At 41.2% G+C, this 22,229-nt stretch overlaps 1 protein-coding gene across 2 annotated transcripts in view; it reads left to right on the top strand.

The window, feature by feature from the left end:
* Positions 1 to 210: 210 nt before the first annotated feature.
* Positions 211 to 22,229, top strand: part of caskin2 (CASK interacting protein 2) — a 57,341-nt gene continuing 35,322 nt past the window's right edge. For both annotated transcript variants that reach the window (XM_027289639.1, XM_027289638.1), the window contains exons 1-2: positions 211 to 321; positions 3,898 to 4,368. In XM_027289639.1, the coding sequence (XP_027145440.1) occupies positions 4,275 to 4,368 (94 nt within the window). In that variant the 5' untranslated portion in view covers positions 211 to 321; positions 3,898 to 4,274. The remainder of the gene's footprint in view (positions 322 to 3,897; positions 4,369 to 22,229) is intronic.

The raw sequence follows: 22,229 nt of genomic DNA, 5'->3' as shown, positions 1-22,229 counted from the left end.
GTGCCTTCAAAATAAAAACATAAATGGGCGGGAAGAGCTATAAAAAGGTTGCAGGATAGTTGTTCAGAAATTTAGGGGGGAACTCCCTTAGGTACCACTCAGTGACAAAAAAAACACACAAATTGACAGCCAGAGTTTCAATATATGTGGTACTTTCTTTCAGTAAGAGCTTTATTTTGAAAGTGACTATCGGAAGTTGTGCGCGTTTGTGCTTTTCACTTGACGCTGGCGCCTGCGTCTGGCGCTGTCCGGCTCTCCTCTCTTCCCACACATAACTCTTCAGTGTGTCCCTCACCACCTGCGGTTCACCGTCTACAACAGGTGAGAACTCTCTTCTCTTTATTAACTTAATAACTTATTTATTCTTTAAAAAGCTAACTAAAAAGACCTCGGCTTATGCAAATAACACCGCGATATAGATGGGAATGCGTGTTTTATCGGACTTTGCGTGACCGGGAGTCGGACACCTTGACAGTTGAGAGTGACAAGTTAGGCGAAACGAATGGAGGATTTAATAGGACGACAGACCTAGACAGACGTGTCCGAAAAGACAGCATTAAAAGCGGTCTGTGTCAGCCTGGAGACACCGGCTGAATTTCGCTGGTGGTTCTCTGGTTGTTCCAGTGGGGGAAACTCTCCCGGCGCTGTCAAAACTCGAACATCCCTGTTATTTCACTGTAAGCAAACAGTAGAACAGTGTGATAACTTTGAACGAACTGTTAGTATTTTCTAGCAAACTTCGACACATAAGAATGTACAAACAAAGCACACGGAACCTGACTGAAATAAAATCTCAACTTTGAGCTGTTTCATCACTCTTGTTCCCACCACTCGCTGTGTCACGGTGAGAGACTGTCGTGTTTATAACAGGTGAAGGAGCCGAGGTGTTACATGATATATTATAACACATTCGTGGATTTGATGATGCCGAATTTACAAGTTCGCAAGTAATAATGATTTATTGAATGCGTTTACACTTGTTATCATGTGTACATCTGCTGACAAGCAAGGCAGGATTAAATTGGCAGACTTGACAAGGAGGTTTGGTCTGCATATGACGGAGCAGAGTGTTGGAGGGAAAATGTGCCTCCAAAACTAAACTACGGAGCTTTTTAACCATTTATGGATATTTGTATTCACTAAAACAATTAAGATGCTTTTAATTTCATCCACATAAAATAATTTTCTCGTGATTATAGTGAATATTATGAGACAAAACATAAGAGTGAAGGGTTTATTTAAGGCTTTTCTTACATGTGTGACACCTGTCATACATGTGACAGGTGTCATGAGAAAGTCATCCACAGCCACCTCATGTAACGGCCCCTTTATCCGCTGACATTCAGGCTAACAAGCCCATGTTGGACTCTTTGTTTACATTCTGGCTCATGTCAGAGCCCACTATGCACTTGTTTACTGCGTGGCAAGGTGCCTGGCTGGTTTTAGATCATGTGTCAGTGCAGAGACATGCATTGGCATGGCTTCTGAGCTACACTGCTGCACGATCACATAGTAGACCAGAGGAATAACTGAACTATCGGCCCTAAATAGGCTGGAAGACAAGAGGAAGACTACTTCTGCTTAGTGTTTTTGACTTGCAAAGTGTGCCCAGGGTTCGACACTCACTGTGAATTCAGGCTCAAGCAAAAGACAAAAGACTTTACTTGAGGGGAAGACTAAAAATGCTTTAGAGGTCTGTTTAATAAATTCAGCTGACCTTTTTAAATCTCCAAACTTCTGCATGCTGCTTAATTTCTCCATCACTTGCAGAGTAAGTACTCATTAAGAGACAAGGTAGACAGTGCAAAAAGAGCACTATCTCCTCTAAGACTGGCTCTTAGCTTCATTGGGAGTCTTAATTGTGCTTTTGTTTTGCACACAGAATGGACTCTAATTGTTCTAATTGGAGGCTGTGTGGCTCGGTGAAGCAGCTTGTTTGATGTTTGGGGGACAGAGTCTGAGGACATTTCTGCTGGTTATTTTCTGTCCCTGTAGTGTTGTATCTTCTCTTACTGTCCCCTCATGCCGCTGAGATTTGAGACAAATTGGTCAGCCCTGTCTCACTTTTCCGTCTTAGAGAGAAAAATATAGAATTTTTTCCGAAGACGTAAGCTGGAAGAAAGCCCTACACAGCTTTGAGTGAAAAGATGCTTCCTTAAAGTCGGAGGGAATGTTATTGATGGACGGAGACCTTATTCCTGCACGGGAAGAGTAAGAGATTAGCTGCATGCTCCTGAGGGAGCGAGCTTCCTGAATCTGACTGAACAAACAAAAGTTGGGTCATGTTAAAGTCACATGCCTAATCCTGACAACATTCATCATAAGAAACAGTTCTGTTGTTCTTCACCCTGTCACTCATTATGATTAATGGAGCAATTAGAACAAGCAGTGCTGCAAACAATAGTCAATCGCTAAAAAAATAATTAATGAATTAATTGTCATTTATCAACTAAATCATCACTAAAATATTTGCAGCTTCAAGTTCCTAAATGTGACCATTTGCTGTTTTTGTAATTGTTGTAATTTGGACTGTAGGGTTTAGACTATAGGGTTTGGACTGTAGGCTTTGGACTGTAGGCTTTGGACTGTAGGGTTTGGACTGTAGGGTTTGGACTAGAGGGTTTGGACTGGAGTGTTTGGACTGGAGGGTTTAGACTGTAGGGTTTAGACTGGAGGGTTTGGACTGTAGGGTTTGGCCTGGAGGGTTTAGACTGGAGGGTTTGGCCTAGAGGGTTTGGACTGGAGGGTTTAGACTGGAGGGTTTAGACTATAGGGTTTGGACTGTAGGGTTTGGGCTGGAGGGTTTGGGCTGGAGGGTTTGGACTGGAGGGTTTGGACTGGAGGGTTTAGACTGTAGGGTTTAGACTAGAGGGTTTGGACTGTAGGGTTTGGACTGTAAGGTTTGGACTGTAGGGTTTAGACTAGAGGGTTTGGACTGTAAGGTTTGGACTGTAGGGTTTAGACTAGAGCTTTTGGACTGTAGGGTTTGGACTGTAGGGTTTAGACTATAGGGTTTGGACTGTAGGGTTTAGACTGTAGGGTTTGGACAGGAGATTTTAGACTACTTTTCTTAATTCCTGGGACAATATACCATGCTCCAAAGTAAAAATGCCGATTCCCGCACCTCTTGACATCTGCATTTCGATCTGAGACTCAGTCACAAGGACTTTTTTTATTATAACGTCGACTTTTAATAAATCAATGCAGAGGTGATCAGTGCGTGCAGGGATCGACTTTTTTTTTCCTTTAGAGGACGATATAGTGTATTGATTACCTGCAACACAACAGATATTGGCTAATCTATTGGCCAGGCTTATTTATTGGTTAGCCTCTATGGGCCACATTCACTGAAGACATTTTGGCACATGAATGTTGGCTGAATTCCATTTAGCTGCTTCAGTTTGAGTGTCCTGGTTTGGTCACGCCTGCTCGCTGTCAGCAGGCATGCCATGGCTTCTTTGACATTTGAATAGAACGCAGTCATCCTTAATGTTCAGCTGCTGTGAAAAAGGACTATAAAACTACCACTACTCTTTACATATATCCAATTAATGTCTTAACACAACAGCCTTACAATAAGTAATTTAAACTATCTAGAATTGTCAGCCCTGTGATGAATTGGTGACTAGTCCAAAGTGCCCATTGCCATTGGGATAGGCTCCAGCTGCCTGTGACCCTAATAAGCATTAGTGGTTATTGAAAATGGATGGATTGAATAAAGCTTTTTGATACTCTGTGCTACAGGCACCTTTCAGCCAGTAAGAAAGAAGTCCTAAGGTGTGATACCTGCCCTACACGTCATATGTTAGAAGTCACAGTTATAGTAGTGTGGCAAAAAGGCTTGCCTTTTCATTGAATGTATTTTTTCTTGATTGCTCTCTGTTTTTTTCTTTCTAGCGTTCCCTTTGCAGTGTGATGGCAGGCTGGGCTGCCTCTGCCTCTAGTTGGACAGAAACACACGACTTTGAACACACACTCAGCCCTGCAGTCAACTGAACCTCCACGAGTCCTCCTGTAATTCCTCATCAGAGGGAAAATGGAAAACGCCAACAACGAGAGGATTAAAATGTCCTGGACCAGCTCACCTGAGGCTCCTTCACTTTAAACCCTCTATTCACCAAGTTATTCCATGGCTGGGATTCAGCAGCTACCTGTGAACTAGCTGACAGATGTTTGCTGAAAGTGTCTGTCTGAGGGAACATTGAAAAGTCCAGAAAAAGAAAAAAAAGACGACCTTGGCTGTCAAGAGTGTGTCTGTGGTTAGGTCTGTAATCATGGGGAAAGAACAGGATCTGCTGGTGGCGGTGAAGAGCGGAGATCTTCTGCTGGCACACAAACTTCTCTCCAAAGTCAAGTGCAACAAAACCAGTGAGTATGGAGCTAACAGGCGGAGGGGTACATGGATTTTACTAAGCAATCTTGTGTGTGTGTTCTGTGCTCTGAGCCTGAGAGTGTGATTGTTTCCACTATGTAACAGAACACAGATAGCAGAGCCAGAGCTATTATTGTGTGTGATGTCGTCGTTGCCTCTAACACAAGTGCCGTTTCCCTGCGATAACCACAGGATCAGGTTCAGCTGTCGACCGCAGCAAACAGCCCCCTCCAGCAGTCAGGTCGAGGACAATTTGAAACTAAGTGGATTCAAACTGGGGCTACAACCCGAGCTAATCTCCTAAATGCAGACCCCCGCAGCTTGTGCATCTCGCTGTGTGGCTCGTACGGGGGCTTTCTTCTTTCAGACTTCCTTATCTGTGTAGATTTCAAGTCAGGCGACAGGCGGGCTCGCTTTACAGTAGCATTGTTGTAAATGACAGGGTTCTCTCTTATCCAAGCCCGGGGAAAGTTAAGGCCAAGCAGGCTGTGAAGTTGAAGCCTCTCATTGTGGCGTTATCTGTTCTGGGCTTTCATCAGTACGGCTGGCTGCTCGCTGACAAGCTCTGGGAACAAAGCTGTGGCTGTCAGGAAAAAGCCTGTTACACACTTCACACACACCACAGACTCTGCCTGGCAGAGAACATTCAAAGTGATATTGTCTGTTTTTGAACAGCTAATGACTGCCAAACAGGCCGCGTAAAGTCAATGAGCAATGTTATCTGCTGTTTTATAAACTACCATCTAGGTGCCCTTGAGCAAGGCACTCCATCTGTTGCACAGCTGTACTGGGCAAACTCCCAGGTGACAATTATGGAAGACAAAACATGACTTATTTAAATGACTAAATATATATAAAAAATAAATGTCTATTTGAATCAATAAAAAACACAGAAGAGAAAGTGAAACAAATAAATAAAACCAGCTTGAATTTTTTAAGAAAATATAAGCGTGCTCGCTGCTGAAAGCTTGCAGTTGAAACATTTGAAATTGTGAAAACAAAAGTTGTTGAAGTGGCTTCAAAATACAAATGATACAAAGACGCTATAAACTATCAGTTAATGTGCTGGCTGAAAGTAAATTGTATGTTTAACCTCACTTGAAATGATTGGCCAGCATGTATTTACATATTTATCCTTGTATTTATTAATTGCCAAAAACATTCTGGTATTTGTTTTAGGGCTGCAACTCACGATTATTTTCATTATCTATTAATCTGTCCATCATTTTCTCACTTGGTTGTTTGTTTCATAAAATGTCAAATGGAAAATGTTGCTCACTGTTTCCCAAAGCCTGAGGTGACATTCTTAAATGTCGAAAGGACTAGAAACCAAAAATGTTCACATTGAAAAATCAAATAATAATATATACTGAATATATTTTTTCGAGACCCACTCCCACCATAGATATAAATGGATCATTTTTTAGTAACACATTTTTTTTAAATCTTATTTCCAGGGGATCATACATGCATGAAAACATAGTTATGAATATTATATTCCATGTCTGCCTTATTCTGAAAATAAAGACCCCAAATCTTACACACTGCACCTTTAATAGTTGACAACTAATTTATTAGTTGTTGCATATTTATATAATGATGATCAAGTAATTTTTTGTCCTCCACAGTACTATGTCTAACTTGGATTTTAATCAAAAACACTTGGGTTAAATTGCTCAGTGGACCTTCTTGAACTAAATAAAAGTTGAACCTTCACTAGGCAAACACAGCAGCTGACCACATATATAACGATAAAGTAGAGTTGTATACTTTATGTCTTTGTGGCTCATATTTTTAGCACCTCCACACCAAGAGCATTAGACGAAGACATGCCCAGAATTTGTGCTAAAAAGTGTCAAATTGTTGTAGATGTAGACAGAAAATAGTGTTTGCAGCTGTGATTCTCTCTTAATCTCCCTCTGTCGTAGTAACTCATACGCATGCACACTGCTTTCAGCGCTGCTGATCCTTGAGGACCCTCTCAGGATGTTGTCAGTCGTGTAGTCATTTGTCACTCCAGTGAGAGCCTGCAGTGTCTGACAGCAGCACAGCAGATGTGCTGTTGGCAGTGGGGGCTCTACGAATGACCTCCACTGTCTCCAATTTACAGAACGGCCCGTCAATAAGGGCTGATTGATTAGTTAGTAGTGACCTGCTTTGAAAGGTTTTCAAAACCAGCTATCCCAAAAATAGAGTTTTCTAATGTATTCACAGTAGTTATTCAAACTGTGACCTTGAATGGTCACATTAACTTAAATCACAGTTAAATAAAAAATATTTTATACTCTTTACAAATAGGAAAATAACTCTTGCATGTTTGTTCAAACTATTTTACATTAACTATCAGCCCTGGAGTACCTTGTAACAACAAGACTCTGTGCCACAGTAGCACCTCTGTGAGACTATATTTCGGCATAGTACAGCTGCAATGACAATATTAACATGATTATATTTAGCAGGTAATGTTTACCATGTTCACCATCTTTTTGTGGAGTGTAAATGTGCTATAATTAGTTAATTACCACTAAAAACAAAGTAAAGCTAAGGCTCATGGGTTATTTTTACAGGTCTTGGACCAAAGTAATGAATGAAGTGAAACTTAACCCTGCTGGTGGTACTTGATGATCAAGCGATCATCAGACTCATTGGGAGTCATTTTCTGGACCATGAACAAAATTTCAAGGCGCACCATCTAGTAGCTGCTAAGATATTTGAGTGGTTGCTGGACTGACATTGCTATTCCTAGTATCATGATGCTAGTGTTGCTAAAAACCCAACTGGAACTGTCATTTTATGATGGAATAACTTTGGAGCATTTCAGAAGTCTTTCCAGGAGAAACATAGTAATTGTTGTGTAATGTTAATTTAGACATGCTATGAATAAATTTCCACAGTATATTATTATCCTCCCTATATGACTTGAACCATGGTTGTATCTTGCAGGCTGGATGGTTTAGTCCTGTCATGTTGGGGCCAAAGATAGTCATTCGGTCGGTTTGTTTGTTGATCGTCCTTCCACATTAGACAAAGCTACTGTTGAGATACTGCAACAGTTACTGTTACTGGTTACAGTTAATTAGGGGGTGGTGACCTTCCATCTCAAATTTACTGTGGATAATCTTGGTCCCCAGATAATGAATTGTGATGCTTTCTAAATCAACCATCGGGTAAAACATTTCAAATGTATCTAATCTAATAGGCAGGGTGCCACAACATTTACTGAATACTTTCATGCTCCCAGTGGGATAAACCCTTTTAATTACAGTAGCAAAATATTGAGGCTGGTGTTTGTTCCAGCATATTTGTATTGTAAGGTAAATTGGACATTACAATTCTCCAGTGGTCTCTATGTGTTAGATTTCTCATGATTATATTCAAAGCCTTTTAATGTCTTTGTTAGCGTAAATAACATTATGATAACAAACACAACTTAATAGCAAGTGCAAAGCCTCTGGAGAAGTCAGGTGCTTTCTAAGCTGTTATGGTGGTGTCAGGCTGACATGCATGGCATTCCCAAGCCTCCAGGCTAAGCCTTGGACCGTGGCTGGGTGCAGATGGAGGACGGAGGCACCTGCTCATGGACTGAACTCTGTAACTGGAGGGAGTGGCAGGGGTCATGGAGAGACCAAGCATGTGGTGGACAGACAAAAACACAAAGTATTAGTTGAGGGTGTGTCTGGTCAGCCAGTTTGAGTGGGTGTACTGGGACTTAGCAGGAGGGGACTCACTCTATGTGTGTTCATATTGTGGTTTGGGAGTGTGATTGTTACATAATTACTGACACATTGTAGGTGTAGCGTAACAGGGTTAGGGTTAGTTAATAAGAAGACCCTCCCTTTTGCTTGTATTCACTTTTGTACTAAAAAACATTTGTTTTTAAGCCATCATCGCAAAGTTGCCTAATCTTTATGAGGTGGTTGCACAAAAGGTGGCCGTCTCTGAGATTAGCTCCTAGGGCTCCTTAGTTCCAAGCAGTAACTGTGTTTGTTTAAATCAGGGATTTACAGAGTCTGACACTGTGGGGCCCCCTCAGAACCACGCCCCCAAACTCTATATTTGTTTACATGTTCAACTGGCACCATTGCAAGTATGACAAATTAGCTCTATTCTGTTCATAGTGTATGAATTGATGTACAGACAACTACTATCACAGGATTTCTATGATACTGAAGAAAACTTAAAAATGTGTTGATTCCTGTCCCTCTCACCACATGCAGTATCTTTACCTCACATCTTCCCACTCCCCTCATGGCCCCCAGATGATGAATTGTGGTGACCCTAATTGTGTTCTAATCCAAACATCAAGATAGGTCAAGATATCCAACTGTATACAACAAAATTTTACTTTTACTCAACACATTCATTCTCCACAGAGGATGAGCCCATTGAGTGTTCCTGTTGCACCACTGTGTAGACAGATTATCTTTGAAAATCAATAGGCAGATCCTGTTCTAACCCTCCCTCACAATTTGAAAACGTCTGGTTTAAGTGACTCTGAGACTCTGTGTTGATCTGTGTACAAAATATTCATCTGCTAAATAAGAAAACTAACATCAACCTTTAAATACCATTGTTTGTGTTATTGTGGGGACCTGAAGGTAACGCTTGCTGGGAGGTACCTGAGGAGACTTGCAGTGTCCGGAGGGGATTAACCATGGCACTGAGGCTGTCTGATGGACAGGGGGCTGAGATGGGAGGTTTCTTCTCCGATCAGCCATCTGCTGACATCAGGTTGGGTGCTCAGTCAATTTAAGACTTACACCACGGCCTATCTCTTTTTGCTTAGCTGTTGCATGCTGACAAATCAGCTGGGCTCAGTGGTATATAAAGTGGTTACACAGAATGACACAGCCTCACTTCGTGCTGCATTTAGAGTGACAGCTTTACTTTAAGTAATGTCATCTTGCCTAAAGTGTACCCCTCTCTCATACTCTTGACTCTTGGAGTGGACTGAAGTGGGTGTTGCTCGCCCCTCCCTGAATAGGGACCATTAGAGACTAGAGCTTCTTCAAAGGCCTCCATGATTACAATGTCCTTTGTTGCAACACATGCTTGCTTTTATCTTGACCCCACCCCAGCCCTCTCTTCTGTCATGGTAAATACGATGCCTTTAGGTAATTCTCAACGGACAGATGGACAAACAGCCAAAACACAAAGGTAAAAGATGGTATTTGAACATCTATTGTGTCCGCCATTTGATCCGTACATAATATACTGATGACTCAGACCTTCTCCAGTCTTGGGCACCCTTTCACCAAACACACAGGTAACAGTAGTAAGCCATGCATGAGTAAGCTGACTCATAAAGTAGCTATGATTAGCACATCATAAACAGATCAATGGCGTGAATCCTCTGTGAATGCAAGTGAATGATCTGTCATAATGTTAAGTTCTTTTTAAGTATAGCCATTTTCCAATTATGAGTAATGTGATAACAAGTTGGAATCTGCTGTACTGAACTTTAACTGAAAGTATTGCCTTCTCAGAAAAGGTGATTGAGCTCTTATGTTGATGCATAAAGGGGAGGCTGAGGGTAATGTTGTTACTCTTTTGGATATTTAATCATAAAACAAAATATTAGACAAAGTACATTTTTGAGCTGATGATTGCACCAGTAGAAAAGTCAGTATGATTCGTCCTCTGGGGAGCAAAGTGGTGCACCTTTCAAAGAACCAACACTCCCATTTCTCACTTTATTTGATTAGCACTTTTTCACTATCAATTCAGTAACACAATATTTAATTAATGGTGATATATTCTTTACATTTGAGAAGCTGGAAGCAGAGAATGTTGCTTGAAAAACTACTTCAACAATTAACTAATTAACATAAGGGTTGCCAATAAGTAATTTTGCCAATTAGTTAACTTATCGATTACCTAAATATTGGAGTTATGGTTAGGTTAAAGAGTGATGTATCACTGCCATGTGTACAGAACTCCACCAAGATTTAGTATATGACTATGTTATGATCATTCTGTTATGAGGCTGCTTGTAACCTGTCTAAAGAAAAGCACTCTTCACATAAGTTGAAACTCACTGAAACACATTGTAAACTAGGGTTCCCATTGGAAACTTGTTAAAGACTTCTTTTTTTAAAGACACTTAAAAAACAGGAAGTCACAGTGTTGGTGTTTTCTTATTGATGGTTTAAATGGTTATCTTTTGTAACAATATCAATTTATCAAATGACAATGTGAAAAACAGAGAGTACAGTCTGGCCCTGCTCTATATGAAAACGAGATAACTTTTGACTTGATGATTTGGTACTACATTTAAAAGTGAATTTAATTGACTGCATGAAAGGGGTTGATTGAAGTGATGAACCTTCAGAGAACTATCATCTGAATCTCCAGAGTCTCAGCTCATTGTAAAGCTGTTTGGCCACTGTACACTACCTGCTCAGCAGCAAACAGCAGATGGACACAGTTAGTAAGTTAGCTGGTGAGCAAAGTGAAGCATTTAGCAGCTAAAAGAGACAGATATTCCCTTCAGGAGTTGGTGGAGACCAAAAACAGAGACAAAAGAGTGAATATTGGACTAAGATTCATCAGGTGGACAAATGAATCATAATGTTGTTCTGTAACTGTTGGATGTATAAATAGGAAGGTGATGTGTCAATATTGTCTTGCCAGAAACAAACTGCAGGTTTAGATTTGTAGCCTAGCTTAGCATAAAGACTGGAGGTATGGGGAAACGGCTAACCTGGCACTGACGACATTTAGCTAGCCAGGCTAGCTGTTGTCCCCTGCATCTAGTTTTAATGGCACCATAGGCATAGTACAGATTTCTGCACAGGTTGATATCCTTCTAATGTTGCCATTGGAAAGAAGGTAAACTGGTGAACTCTTTAAGATGTTAAGTTTGAGATTTTCTGCATCAACGACTGCCTTTTCTTTAACAAACCTCATCCCCTATCCTTTATCTTGGCTTCCTCCTTCCTTCATCCCTGTACCTTGAATTAGGGATGACCCATCTGGCCTAGTGTCAGATTAGAAGTCTGTTAGACGCAAGAGCATGTAAGAAGAGGTGTATCTGTGCATGTGTGTTTAAGTGTGTGTGTGTGTGTGTGTGCTCATGTGGATTAAATCAAACGTGTTGTCTCTATGTTTTCTTTCAACTCTTCAACTTTTGGCTCATCTCATCTGTAGTGTTTTGAGTCTGCAGCAGCGGGGTACTGTAGTTAGCCCATTCACTAACCTGCTAACTGGGCTAATCAGTCTGTTTTATTAGCCAGTTGGGTAGCAGCCAAGTGGTGTGTGAACGGCATTCGAGTTCACCTACTCTTGCACAGATACACAGTCACACACAGACACGCACACACATTAATCCTGACCCCTTTCCTCCCCTGACAGATGGGGTAGCCTGTCTAGGATTGCTGAGGAATTTACCAAAGGAATTAAGTAGTGCGTATGTGTGTGTGTGTGCGTGTGTGTATGTGTGTATGTGTGGTTGCGATAGACAGCATCCTTTATCTAACATAACTAGCCTTTTATTACTCGCTCCAGGGTGCACATTGTTGAGTCTGGCAGTCATCCTCATCGAGCTCCATTCTTTTCTCCTGTTACTAAAAAACAAGCCGTCATTCAGACAGGTGCGCGAATGCGAGCGATCGGAGCGTGAGGCACGGCGCCACTGGTTTTGTCCTGCCTCTGCATGCCCTGCACTTTACTGTTAGTGTATTCATGTGTTTGGAGTTGAATCTGTGATAAGATGGAAAAAATAACATAAAAAACCCCAAATCTGTTGGTGGAGCGTTCCGAGTTAGTGGAATTGTTTTTATGCTTGTACAGACATGCGATCGTCTGATAAGGAGGTCTTTCTGCATAAATGTTTATACTGTATGTGTGTGAGTAAGGAACAGGACTCCCAAGTGGGAATTGGGCTGTATTTGTATCCAGTAGCGGTAATGAGAATGAGCATGAGAAGTTTCTGATGTGGCTTTGATCCTCCACATTTTATACCTTAATTCATCCCAGGATTCCTCTCGACTTTTACCCTGAGCTGGAAAGCGTTGTCTATGGTGGCTGCTCATATCTCTTTGCTTTGTAGTTGTTTGCTAAGCCACTGTGCCTCAGAATAAGACACAATTGACTGTAATGAGGAGAGTCTGGATAATAGTGTGTTGGATATTATTTAGGCAAACAGATCAGTGTGTCTCTATCTAAAGGAGAAAACAAATGATTGCTTTACTGATGTGTTGAGATTTTCAGGGCAAACTTCTCCAGCTCCTCCAAGTTTGCAGACATAATTCAGGTTATAATTAACTGGTTAATCAACTAATCTTTGCAGCTCAACCTGTTTAATTGCTATTTAATCCTTTATTTTCCAATCCCTAAGTTTGAGAGAGGCTGGAGAGTTGTTATCATTCCGTGGAGTATGTGTTGAGTCGATAAGGTTATGATTAGTCAAGCTATTACTGCCACACACATACTTCTACATTATGTAGAGACAAGAGCGTATTGATCCTCGCCTCTTAGCCTAAATGAGAATTCTAATGACTTTTCCATCCATGTAGGAGTGTGTGACCTCATGCTGGTGTTTGACACAAGGCCAATAAAGTTAACTAACTAGCCGGAGGGGGTCACAGAGCAAAGTAGGCTTTGTGAAATTGATTTTATTGTTTGTTTTTTAACCTGCGCAGCAATAATGAGAAATGGCCTCAAGCCTTTGCTACGATGTTGGAAATGAGAGCAGAGTTGTACTGCCAGGTCAAAAATCTAGTTCCCCATGATTCCATATCTAGTTTATATGAACGTATCTGTTCTGATGAACGTATCTGTACTGATGATCAAAACAACAGCCAAACATCAAACAAGGTCAACAACACAAGACATAGCAGACAACTAATATCACTTACTCGTCCAACAGCAAGAAGCCCAGCCTTTTTCTGTCTCTTCGTCATTAGCTAACCATAGAAGATGCTGAGCCTGGTTACATTGCCTGCTTATCCTGCTCCTGTTCTGGCATGACACCAGCTCCGCTCTCCATCAGTATTCCCCCATGCCCTGTACCTGAAAACCTCCTTTTCCCAGAGGTATAAAACACCTGTGGTACTAACACGAACACTCCCTTGGTGCTCTGAGCTCACAGTCCAGTTAGCTAACAGCTGAGCTAACATTAGCTAACAGCAGCTACAGTTGGCAGCAGTTTACTTCACTGTCCATCAGGAAACTCTGTAAATTACAGAGAGTTGAGGCGGAGCAGCCGGAAGACACCAGAGGGAAATCCAGGAAACATTTTCTCCATAAAATATGATCCAGTTTCACCAAAATCAATGAAATAGTTGGTGGTATGTGACTTAGTGCTATAAAGCGTTACGTGCCTCTTGTAGGGTGTTTGTACCCCAAGCACAAATGTTTCACAGCACAGAAACAGGTGTACAGGCCACAGAGCGGGAATGACAGATTCACCTGATTACAAGTCAGTGCAGCACCAACATGATTTAAAATCTGTGATTTGATGGTATAAAAGTTTATAGTTATAGTTAATTTTCGAGACTGTAACTGAAGTATTGGACAACTGGCTTGGCAAGAAAAATATTATCATTAGTGAGATTGAAAAGTCTTGGCTTTGTGGAAAATGATATTAAAAAAATAAGATGACAGAGGCAAACTGCTGCTCACAGCAGACGCTGTAGGCACGGCATCAAAGCGTAGACGTGATGAGCCAGCATTTGTGCAACAAGTACACAAAAGTTTTCCACTTTTCTACAGGCAGGTGAACTCTGCATGAACCTGTGTCATATTTCCTCTCATTACACGCCAGTCCTCTTTAGTAATAGCCGTGGTTCTGGGATAGGGATTGGTTTCTGTCATTCCTCGGCTGCCTTGTTACTAAACATACAGCAAAGAAAAGGAAAGGGAATATCTCATTAGACTAAAAAGGATGGGTCTCTGTGTGTTTGTTGCAGGACAGTTGTGGATTCTTGCAATCTTATTAAATATTCAAGTGGAGTTGTGTTTCTCCCTGTAATCATGTTTAAATGTGATCTCCTTGTACCTTTTTAGAAGATGAAGGCAGTGTCGTTTTCAGCTAAAAACAAAAGTTTCACCTCAGTCGCGATCTTATTTCATAGGAGGTTTTCAGGAAATAGCTCTGTCATCTGCTACTAATCATACAGAAAACAGACATTTTCAGAACATTTCTTTGGAAACTTTAAATTTATTAGGAAACTATGGACTCATAAATTATCTTTACTTCTCCCTACTTTGCCCTTTTCAAAAGAACTGGGAATGGAAATTTGGCAAAATGTCCTGTTTGTCCAACTAAACATTACTATGGTTGCTATCTTGGTGGATCTTGTGTTCTGCAGCCCATGGCATGTTATTGTTTCACTGGTAGACAGGTAATGCTTCTGGTCTGCTCGTACACTAACCATCAAATTTCACCGGGCACAGATGTGACGCCCCTTCTGTGTGCCCTGCAATGTCAATGTTTCGAACCCCACCGACCCGCTGTGGTCCATGTCAGAAGCCTCCCAGAAGTGGGCCTCCACTTGGTGCTGCAGGGAATATGCGAGAAGCCTGCCTCAATATGCACAGAGCAGTCAAGAAAAATTCAATGATGTCAGACAAATTTTCAAAATAAAACACCCCGTGCAAACTGCCAGTCATAAAAACAGACAAAAGAGAAACTATGTAGCATATTTATCCATTCAGAATCACCTAAACCAGGAAAATAAACAAATATGAGCAAGTAAACAAAGTCTGGTGGGCTAAACGCTCTGAAACGCTCCCGGTGGGGTTTGAAGTTGCATGGACCAAAATGGTGTCGTGGTCGTAAATTATAGTCGTTGGCAACATTTAGCCTCCTATCATCCTGTGTGACAGCTCTTCATGACTAAAGTGTAGTTGCTACAACTTTTACTTTTTAAAATCCTCTTCCTGTTGGGCCAATGTGACTCAAATTATTCATATTTTTAAATAACCTCAGCTGCTTAAATAAAAATAACCCAGTGGAGGCAAATGGGCTACATTACATTTGAGATGCTTGCCACCCTGCTGCTAAAGTCATTGTGTGCTCCTTCTTGTCGACTAACTAAAGTTATTGTTATAGTTTTTACAATAATATTTTACGGAATCAACAATTTCAACAATCTAATAATTGTTAGCACAGTCCTTTTTTTAGCTTTCAGAAACTATGTATTTATATTGTAGTGATGCATCAAAATGTTCTCGGCTAGTCTCATGGGAGTCTACCCTGTACCTTTTCTGGCATATAAATGAAGCTATACTGTGAGTTTAGAGAGAGTCCTCGTCCTGTAACTCTGTTTTCAGAGAGCACCTCTCTGCTGCACACATTAGTGTAGCTGTCAAGGTCATTTGCAGGACATTTGTAGCCTCTTTGCATAGTCCACAATGGGAAAAGTTTATTTCATCCTCCACAAACAGATAGTCAAACACATGACACTGTTACGAGAATGTGGTTGTTCACATTCAGTGTTGGCTCAGTTGAATGTGAAACGAATGGAATAAACATGATTTTGAATGTACTTAGGGTAATTCAGTCTGAGCATTTCGCCTGTCAGATTTAATCTCAGTTCTAAAACTTGATTCCATAGTCTCATACCGAAACATATAGTACACCCAGGAAAAGTCAGGTAAAGTATACATGGTATAAAATGCACATATTAATAACTAATACATTCATTTTCCTCCAAAGTCAATATTTTAAGGTAGTAAACTGGTCCAACCCAGAGCCTCCAGTTGTAGCAGGAGTGCATGGTAATGACTGTAAGTAGAGTAAACAGATGATTTGAATGGTATGTAAAGTGTTTTGTCCCTAAGGTGCAGGGTTCAGACATGTTATGTAACATGAAACCTGCAGGTGTGTTTATGCCACCCCTCTAATCTCCCGTCGTTTAGGAGGAAGTAGACAGACGAAGCAACGCGGCCCCACGTGCACAAATACTAATAATAACGCGCAACACAACACTCCCGATCATCTGTTTCATTTCCACACTGGCTCATTGTCAGTAAATATTGAATGTGTCTGACCTAGTTGTCAGAGGCACCATGGGAGATTACTCTCTCCATTTTTAACAATGGAGCAAATTTGCTGGATAATGTGGCCCGGAGATGTTTTGATGTTCAGGGTTTTTTCTGAAGACCCAGTTCCAAAGTTTATTCACACAGCAAACGGTGCAGCGATGGAGCAATTGATAAAGAATTGATGAAGCTAAAGTGTGTCATTTTGCAAATTTGGTGTATGGCCCTTGGGGGTGTGTCGTGCACCGTTACTGTCCTTCCTTTCCTCTGCCGTGTTTAAAACACCAGCTGCATCAACAGTGCACACAGCCCACGCTACTTATTTCATCACTGTCTGTTTAGCTGAACACATTGTCATAAATACACACACTCACAGACGAAAGCAAACCAGTTCTGTTTCCACTTGCAGTCCACACACACACACTCTCACACACTCTTGTCTCTCTGCACAAGCCGAGCTAAAACAAAAGGTGTTCTGTTGCAGGTAGCGCTCTGGCAGGAAACCCCATTTGGCTGCCGCTCACTCACCTATTTAAAGAGCGGTGCTGATGTTGTTGCTGTAGGGCGTGTTTTTGTGTGCAGGCCTCCATTCACCCTGCGACATTCACATTCATCTCATATCAGGATGTGGGTCTATGACTTAGCAGGATTATAGCTGATTATGCCTGACAATCAGATGGTGCTACTAAGCCTATTTGACACAACAGTGACATTTTAGTTGATAGAGGACATTGTTTAACAATATTTCATGTTAGTCTAAACATGATTTTATAAAGAAAAACCTTTGAACTGATATCAGCAAGATCTTTACTGAAGCAGGTAGCAGCATGACTCTTCAGCACTGGTGTACGTTGTTACATCATCATCCATTCAATATCTAAATATGTGTAAGACATACAGGACCATATTGTTGAAATTAGGGATCATCTGCGGATCATTTTCTGTTTTGTTAGAGCTGCTGGTGTAGTGGTATGAAATCACTGAAGCACTGGAATTAAAAAGTCATGGAACTTCAAATTAACCACATAATGCACAAAGTTTAGTTCAGTTTCATTTATATAGCACCGATTCATCAAGGTATCCCTAGTTAAAATGGTTAAAAATTATTTCAAAGAAACTTTGGAAAAGAGGTACCTGGCATCTCTGTGTCACATGAAACATGCAGATACCCCGATGCCACACTCTTTGTCGCACCGTTTTGTTGGAGTTATTTTTGAAGCTGCCATGACTCTTCTCACTTTTTTTTTCTGTTGGGGGAAGCTGTAGTTCAAGCTGACACAGACAGTCTCTCTCTCTTTGTCTCTCCCTGTCTCTCTCTCTCTTTCTCTGCCCTTCCTCCTCACTGCAGAGAGCTGGGTAATGACTCCCACTTGGTGAGACCTAAGATCCTGCTTTAATCACATTGTTTTACGCTGCTCACTCAAACACACTCCTAAAGGGACTCAGTGACCACAGTCCCACCTGCCAAGGATCCTAGCAGGGCTGAAGCCAAGCTGGAGACAATGCTAGCTGTAATTCTACAGTTAATGTAAAGTTGCAGTCACCTTTATGGATTACAAATTCCTATTTTCCTACATTTTAAATCATTAATGGGCAATATTAAACACGTAATAAACAACAACAAGCAGAAACGAGTACATACCTAATTATGTTTTTGGAGCCTCATTAGGAATTCTGTGGGACAGCTGGAGTGAAGCCAAGACCCATCTCAGCCTCAGTGGTTTGGTTTGAGGGACTGTGTTTACCCTCTCAGTAATCAGTGCACTTAGATGGATGTGTTTCCCTTGATGAGGTCCTTACCTGACCACAAACCGTTTAGCGCCAGAGACGGATGATGACCTTAAATTACCCCCCTTCTCTCACTCCCCTGTATTTTGGTCTTGCCCCAGGTCATTGTGGTTGCGCTGTTTGTATGCTGGCTACCTTCCCCTCATCGCGGTGTGGGGGCCTCTTCCCAACCTACAACTCCTGAATCAAGTGTCCTTTTCTGCTTCTGTTAATGAGAAGCCGGTGTGGGTGGAGGTGGGTTTGAATTCCCTGCGGCCTGACTCCAAGGAATATTTTCTAGATATAGAGGGAAAACTTTAACACAATTCCACAGAGTGTAGCCTGCATGTAACCGCTGTTATTTCTGGTGTTTTATACCATTTTCTTGGTCAAAACACCAGTGGAAAGGTTTTTTTCAGAACACTGAAATAGAGAAGTAAGTCACACTTCACACTTGCATATTCTTTTTTTAGAATTTTATTTCCAAGGTGAAATGTGGCAGCATAGGGAAAAAAATGCTGTAAGACAAGACATCTCACATATACTGTAAAAGAAAGGATCTACCTCAATTCTGCTCTCTCTGCTCAAAGGTTGACTTCATAAATATGGGAAGCTTCTGTGCCAAGTAACATTTAAGATCCACTAGACAAGATTAATCAGACAAGACTGATTGTATCAGTCTAAGTGTGGCTGCAGTCGAGTAATTAACTGAAACAGCTGAAATCACCAATCCTAAATCTTTAAAGTTGCACTAATCAATATTTTGTGTCAATTAAAAGGTGTTGCTTGATGTGATGAAACTCTACAGTTCCCCTCAGGTCTCCGTAGCGTTTTAGCACCTTTCAGCTCATTGTTTTGGTTTTATGACCCATATATACTTTGAAATTACAACAATAACGAGGCTTTCTTTGTGTCAGCTGGCTGGACAAAGCCTAAAACTTCAATCTGAGATAATGTGTCACTGCAACGCTTGTCAACCATCCTGGTTCTGTGTCTGTTTTTGTAAAAGGCATGATGTCATTTTGAGTCCACAAAAATGGACCAGTCCCATGTTGCCAAATTCAGCCAACAGGATGGCGAGCCTCCCTTTCATTGTAGAGCTGTTAAACTTAATACAGCATATATAAACATTATGCTACTTAAACAAAGTGAAATGAATTTTATTGATTTTATATTATCCATGATAAGTCATTATAGAGTAATCAATTCTCTAATCGACTTGCCAGCAGATCATGACCAAGCATAAAAATGTCATCCAAAGCAGGATGGAGCTGATGCACCTTCATTATTCTTCTAGTGTATGGATGATGATATGTGTTTATATAACCTGAAGCAAACATATTCTATTCATATTCTATATCTGCATTACCAACAGAATGTGTGTGTGGCAAAAAACCTACAACACAATATCAAGACATAATTAGTTAGCGTTACTGTAAACACAACACACCATAACGTAACGTAACGTAACGTAACGTAACGTAACGTAACGTAACGTAACGTAACGTAACGTAACGTAACGTAACGTAACGTAACGTAATGTAATGTACTCCAAAGAAGGTTCAGTGTCTCAACATACATCGCTAACTCATGAATCTTAAGGCTTCATATACGCTCCTCTAGCGCTCATGAACCTTGTGTTCAGTTGCAACAGGCAGCCTTTCAGTGAAATTGTTGTGACTAGCTGGTGAATGATGATGATAATGGAGCATTAAGCTGATAAAGAGCCATATATTTCTCTCACAAGTTGGTGTAGCCCAAAATGGAGCAAAAAGAGTGCAGTAGAGCTACCAGGTGGTCAAAAACAACAAATGTTTAGAGGTATAATGATGATTCTGACGTTCTTTTTACTGGGACATGGTTTGGCATCCCAGATGAACTGTGTCAGCCGTGTTCCTCTGTGACAATCTAAATGATCCACTGACATGCCTGACCCTAATTTTTGTCCCCAGTGACCCACTTTTCTTGGGCCATAATTGATATTGCATTGTCCGATCACAGAGTTTCATACAGTTATATCTTACCAGCATATAAAACTACATAGTTTGCCTTTACAGACTGATTCCAAAGTGATTTCTGTCCCCTTATTTTTATGATTGCCTTCCAGTTTCTTACTTGCATGGATCACGATCAAAGACATTCTAAAATGAGTTTTGCAGCCGTGCAAATCAAAGCAACACATGCCTCTGCCAGATGCAGTCTTGTTGAAGGAGACAAACACAAGCGAGCCAGTTTTTTTATGTTGTCTTTTATTCTTTATTTCATTCTCCAGCTCTCCTCTGTGTTCTTCAGAGCTCTGCTCGTCAGTGTTTTCCAAATCCTTTGCCTGTTTTCTTGTTTACGCACCTGACAGCCTCAGAAAGTGTTCCGCTCATCTCACCTGAATGGAGGTACATTTCATCTCTCTGTCTTCTCCTCCTCCTCTCTTTATTCCCCTCCTCTTTTGAGCGTTCCTTCACTCCACATGGAACCACGTTCTCCACATCAAAGCACTGAGATCCCTTTCTTCTGTCCAGGATGCTTCAGCTGTTCTGAGAGAAGGTGCAGAGGGAGCAGAACAAGAGCAGTTCAGAGCATTGCTTATGCATCTGATAAGGTTATCAAAACACAGCATCACGTGGCTCCTTGGCTTTGTTTGTTGTAACCATAGAAGACAATAGCGTGGTTCCACGCTGACGGCGCTTAGCGTTCAATAACTTTTGTTTCCGTGGACATCAACCTTGAGTGGGAACATAGCCTGTAATTTGTGTCCCTGCAAGAAAGCACAACACTGGAGATTTACTACACATCTGTTTGCATCAACTCCAAGGGGTGATGCATGGGGACAAACAAGTCAACATTCTGGTCGTTTAATTGCTCCTGTTGTCAAAAGGAGCACCCCCCCCCTTACTTTTGTGCAAAGAGGGGAGGAGGGAGGAGAGAGAAGGCAGAAGGGAGAAAAGGGAGTTGACAGTTTTGTAGATACATAGCCGGAGAGACAGTGAGCGAGTAGGATAGCATGGTGGGTGTGCTATGTGAGGAATGCCGGCTCATGTTGTAACTAGAACTCCTGAAAGGCCCTGTTCTTTCCATACCGCTGGGACAGTTTAGACCCCGTTTTGGCAAGCAGCCCAACGCCCAACCCCTCTATCTGTCTTATTATCAATGTGCCTTTTTGTGCCTTCAGGCTCTTGTTTTTATGCATGTGAGTCTTCAGCAGCAGAGGCAGCGGCTCTGCTGTAGGCCTGCATGTAAACCTCTTTATGAAATGATTCTATCAAATATAAAGCATGACTGTTTCCAGTTTGTGCACATTAATGTTGCCATTTGGTAGAAGAATTTCCTCCAAAACCCCCTGCAGGGCTGCGGCTGTGTGCATTGCTGACACAGACGCCTCCAGTGGGATTTGATCTCCCAACCATGGAAGTGAGAATGCCTTCTTTATCCAGCTCGGGGAGAAATGGTAGACTTCCTGTATGCCATTCCTTGAATATTGTATGATTTTTATGTACATTAAGAACATTTTGGGGTAGCCAGGAAAGTTGCTCATATGACAGAAAACTAGCACAATATTTGTTAAATGTAAAAACATGAATTCATTGTTGCATAGAAAACCTAACTTCACTGGAAATCAGAATATTGTTCTCTTTATGACTTGACTCTGAGCTGAAAAATAACATCAATGGACCAAACAGAAAGACAGAATTGAATATTTAACCAGCACTGCAGTGGGAACCCATTTTTATGCTATGAACTCACAAATTGCTTCATACGCTCTTCTTCTTCCTCTGTGTTTTACATGGAATATTTATTCTGATTCTTCTGCACATTAAGTTGCTTTGCTTGAGCTGCTTCTGCTGCTAAGCATTCACTTTTGATGATGCAGTCCATTTTTTCCACAACTTTTATGAATGCATTTAGTTTCCGACGTCATACCTATGGATTATAAATAACACCGCTCTACCAAGTGAATCAGAGATGTTGTTTGCAGCAGTGAGCGCCTCACTGTCAGTTTTACTTCCAAATGAAATGGTTTAGATCACAGGCATTGCTAACGACATTAAGTACAGCTCTGTTCTATTCACTCGAACCAGTAAACTACGACACTGCGACCGCAAGCCAG

This window comes from Larimichthys crocea, chromosome XVI, assembly GCF_000972845.2.
Source record: "Larimichthys crocea isolate SSNF chromosome XVI, L_crocea_2.0, whole genome shotgun sequence".
In the NCBI taxonomy this organism is placed as follows: domain Eukaryota; kingdom Metazoa; phylum Chordata; class Actinopteri; family Sciaenidae; genus Larimichthys; species Larimichthys crocea.
This window is presented reverse-complemented; position numbering and strand designations above follow the sequence as displayed.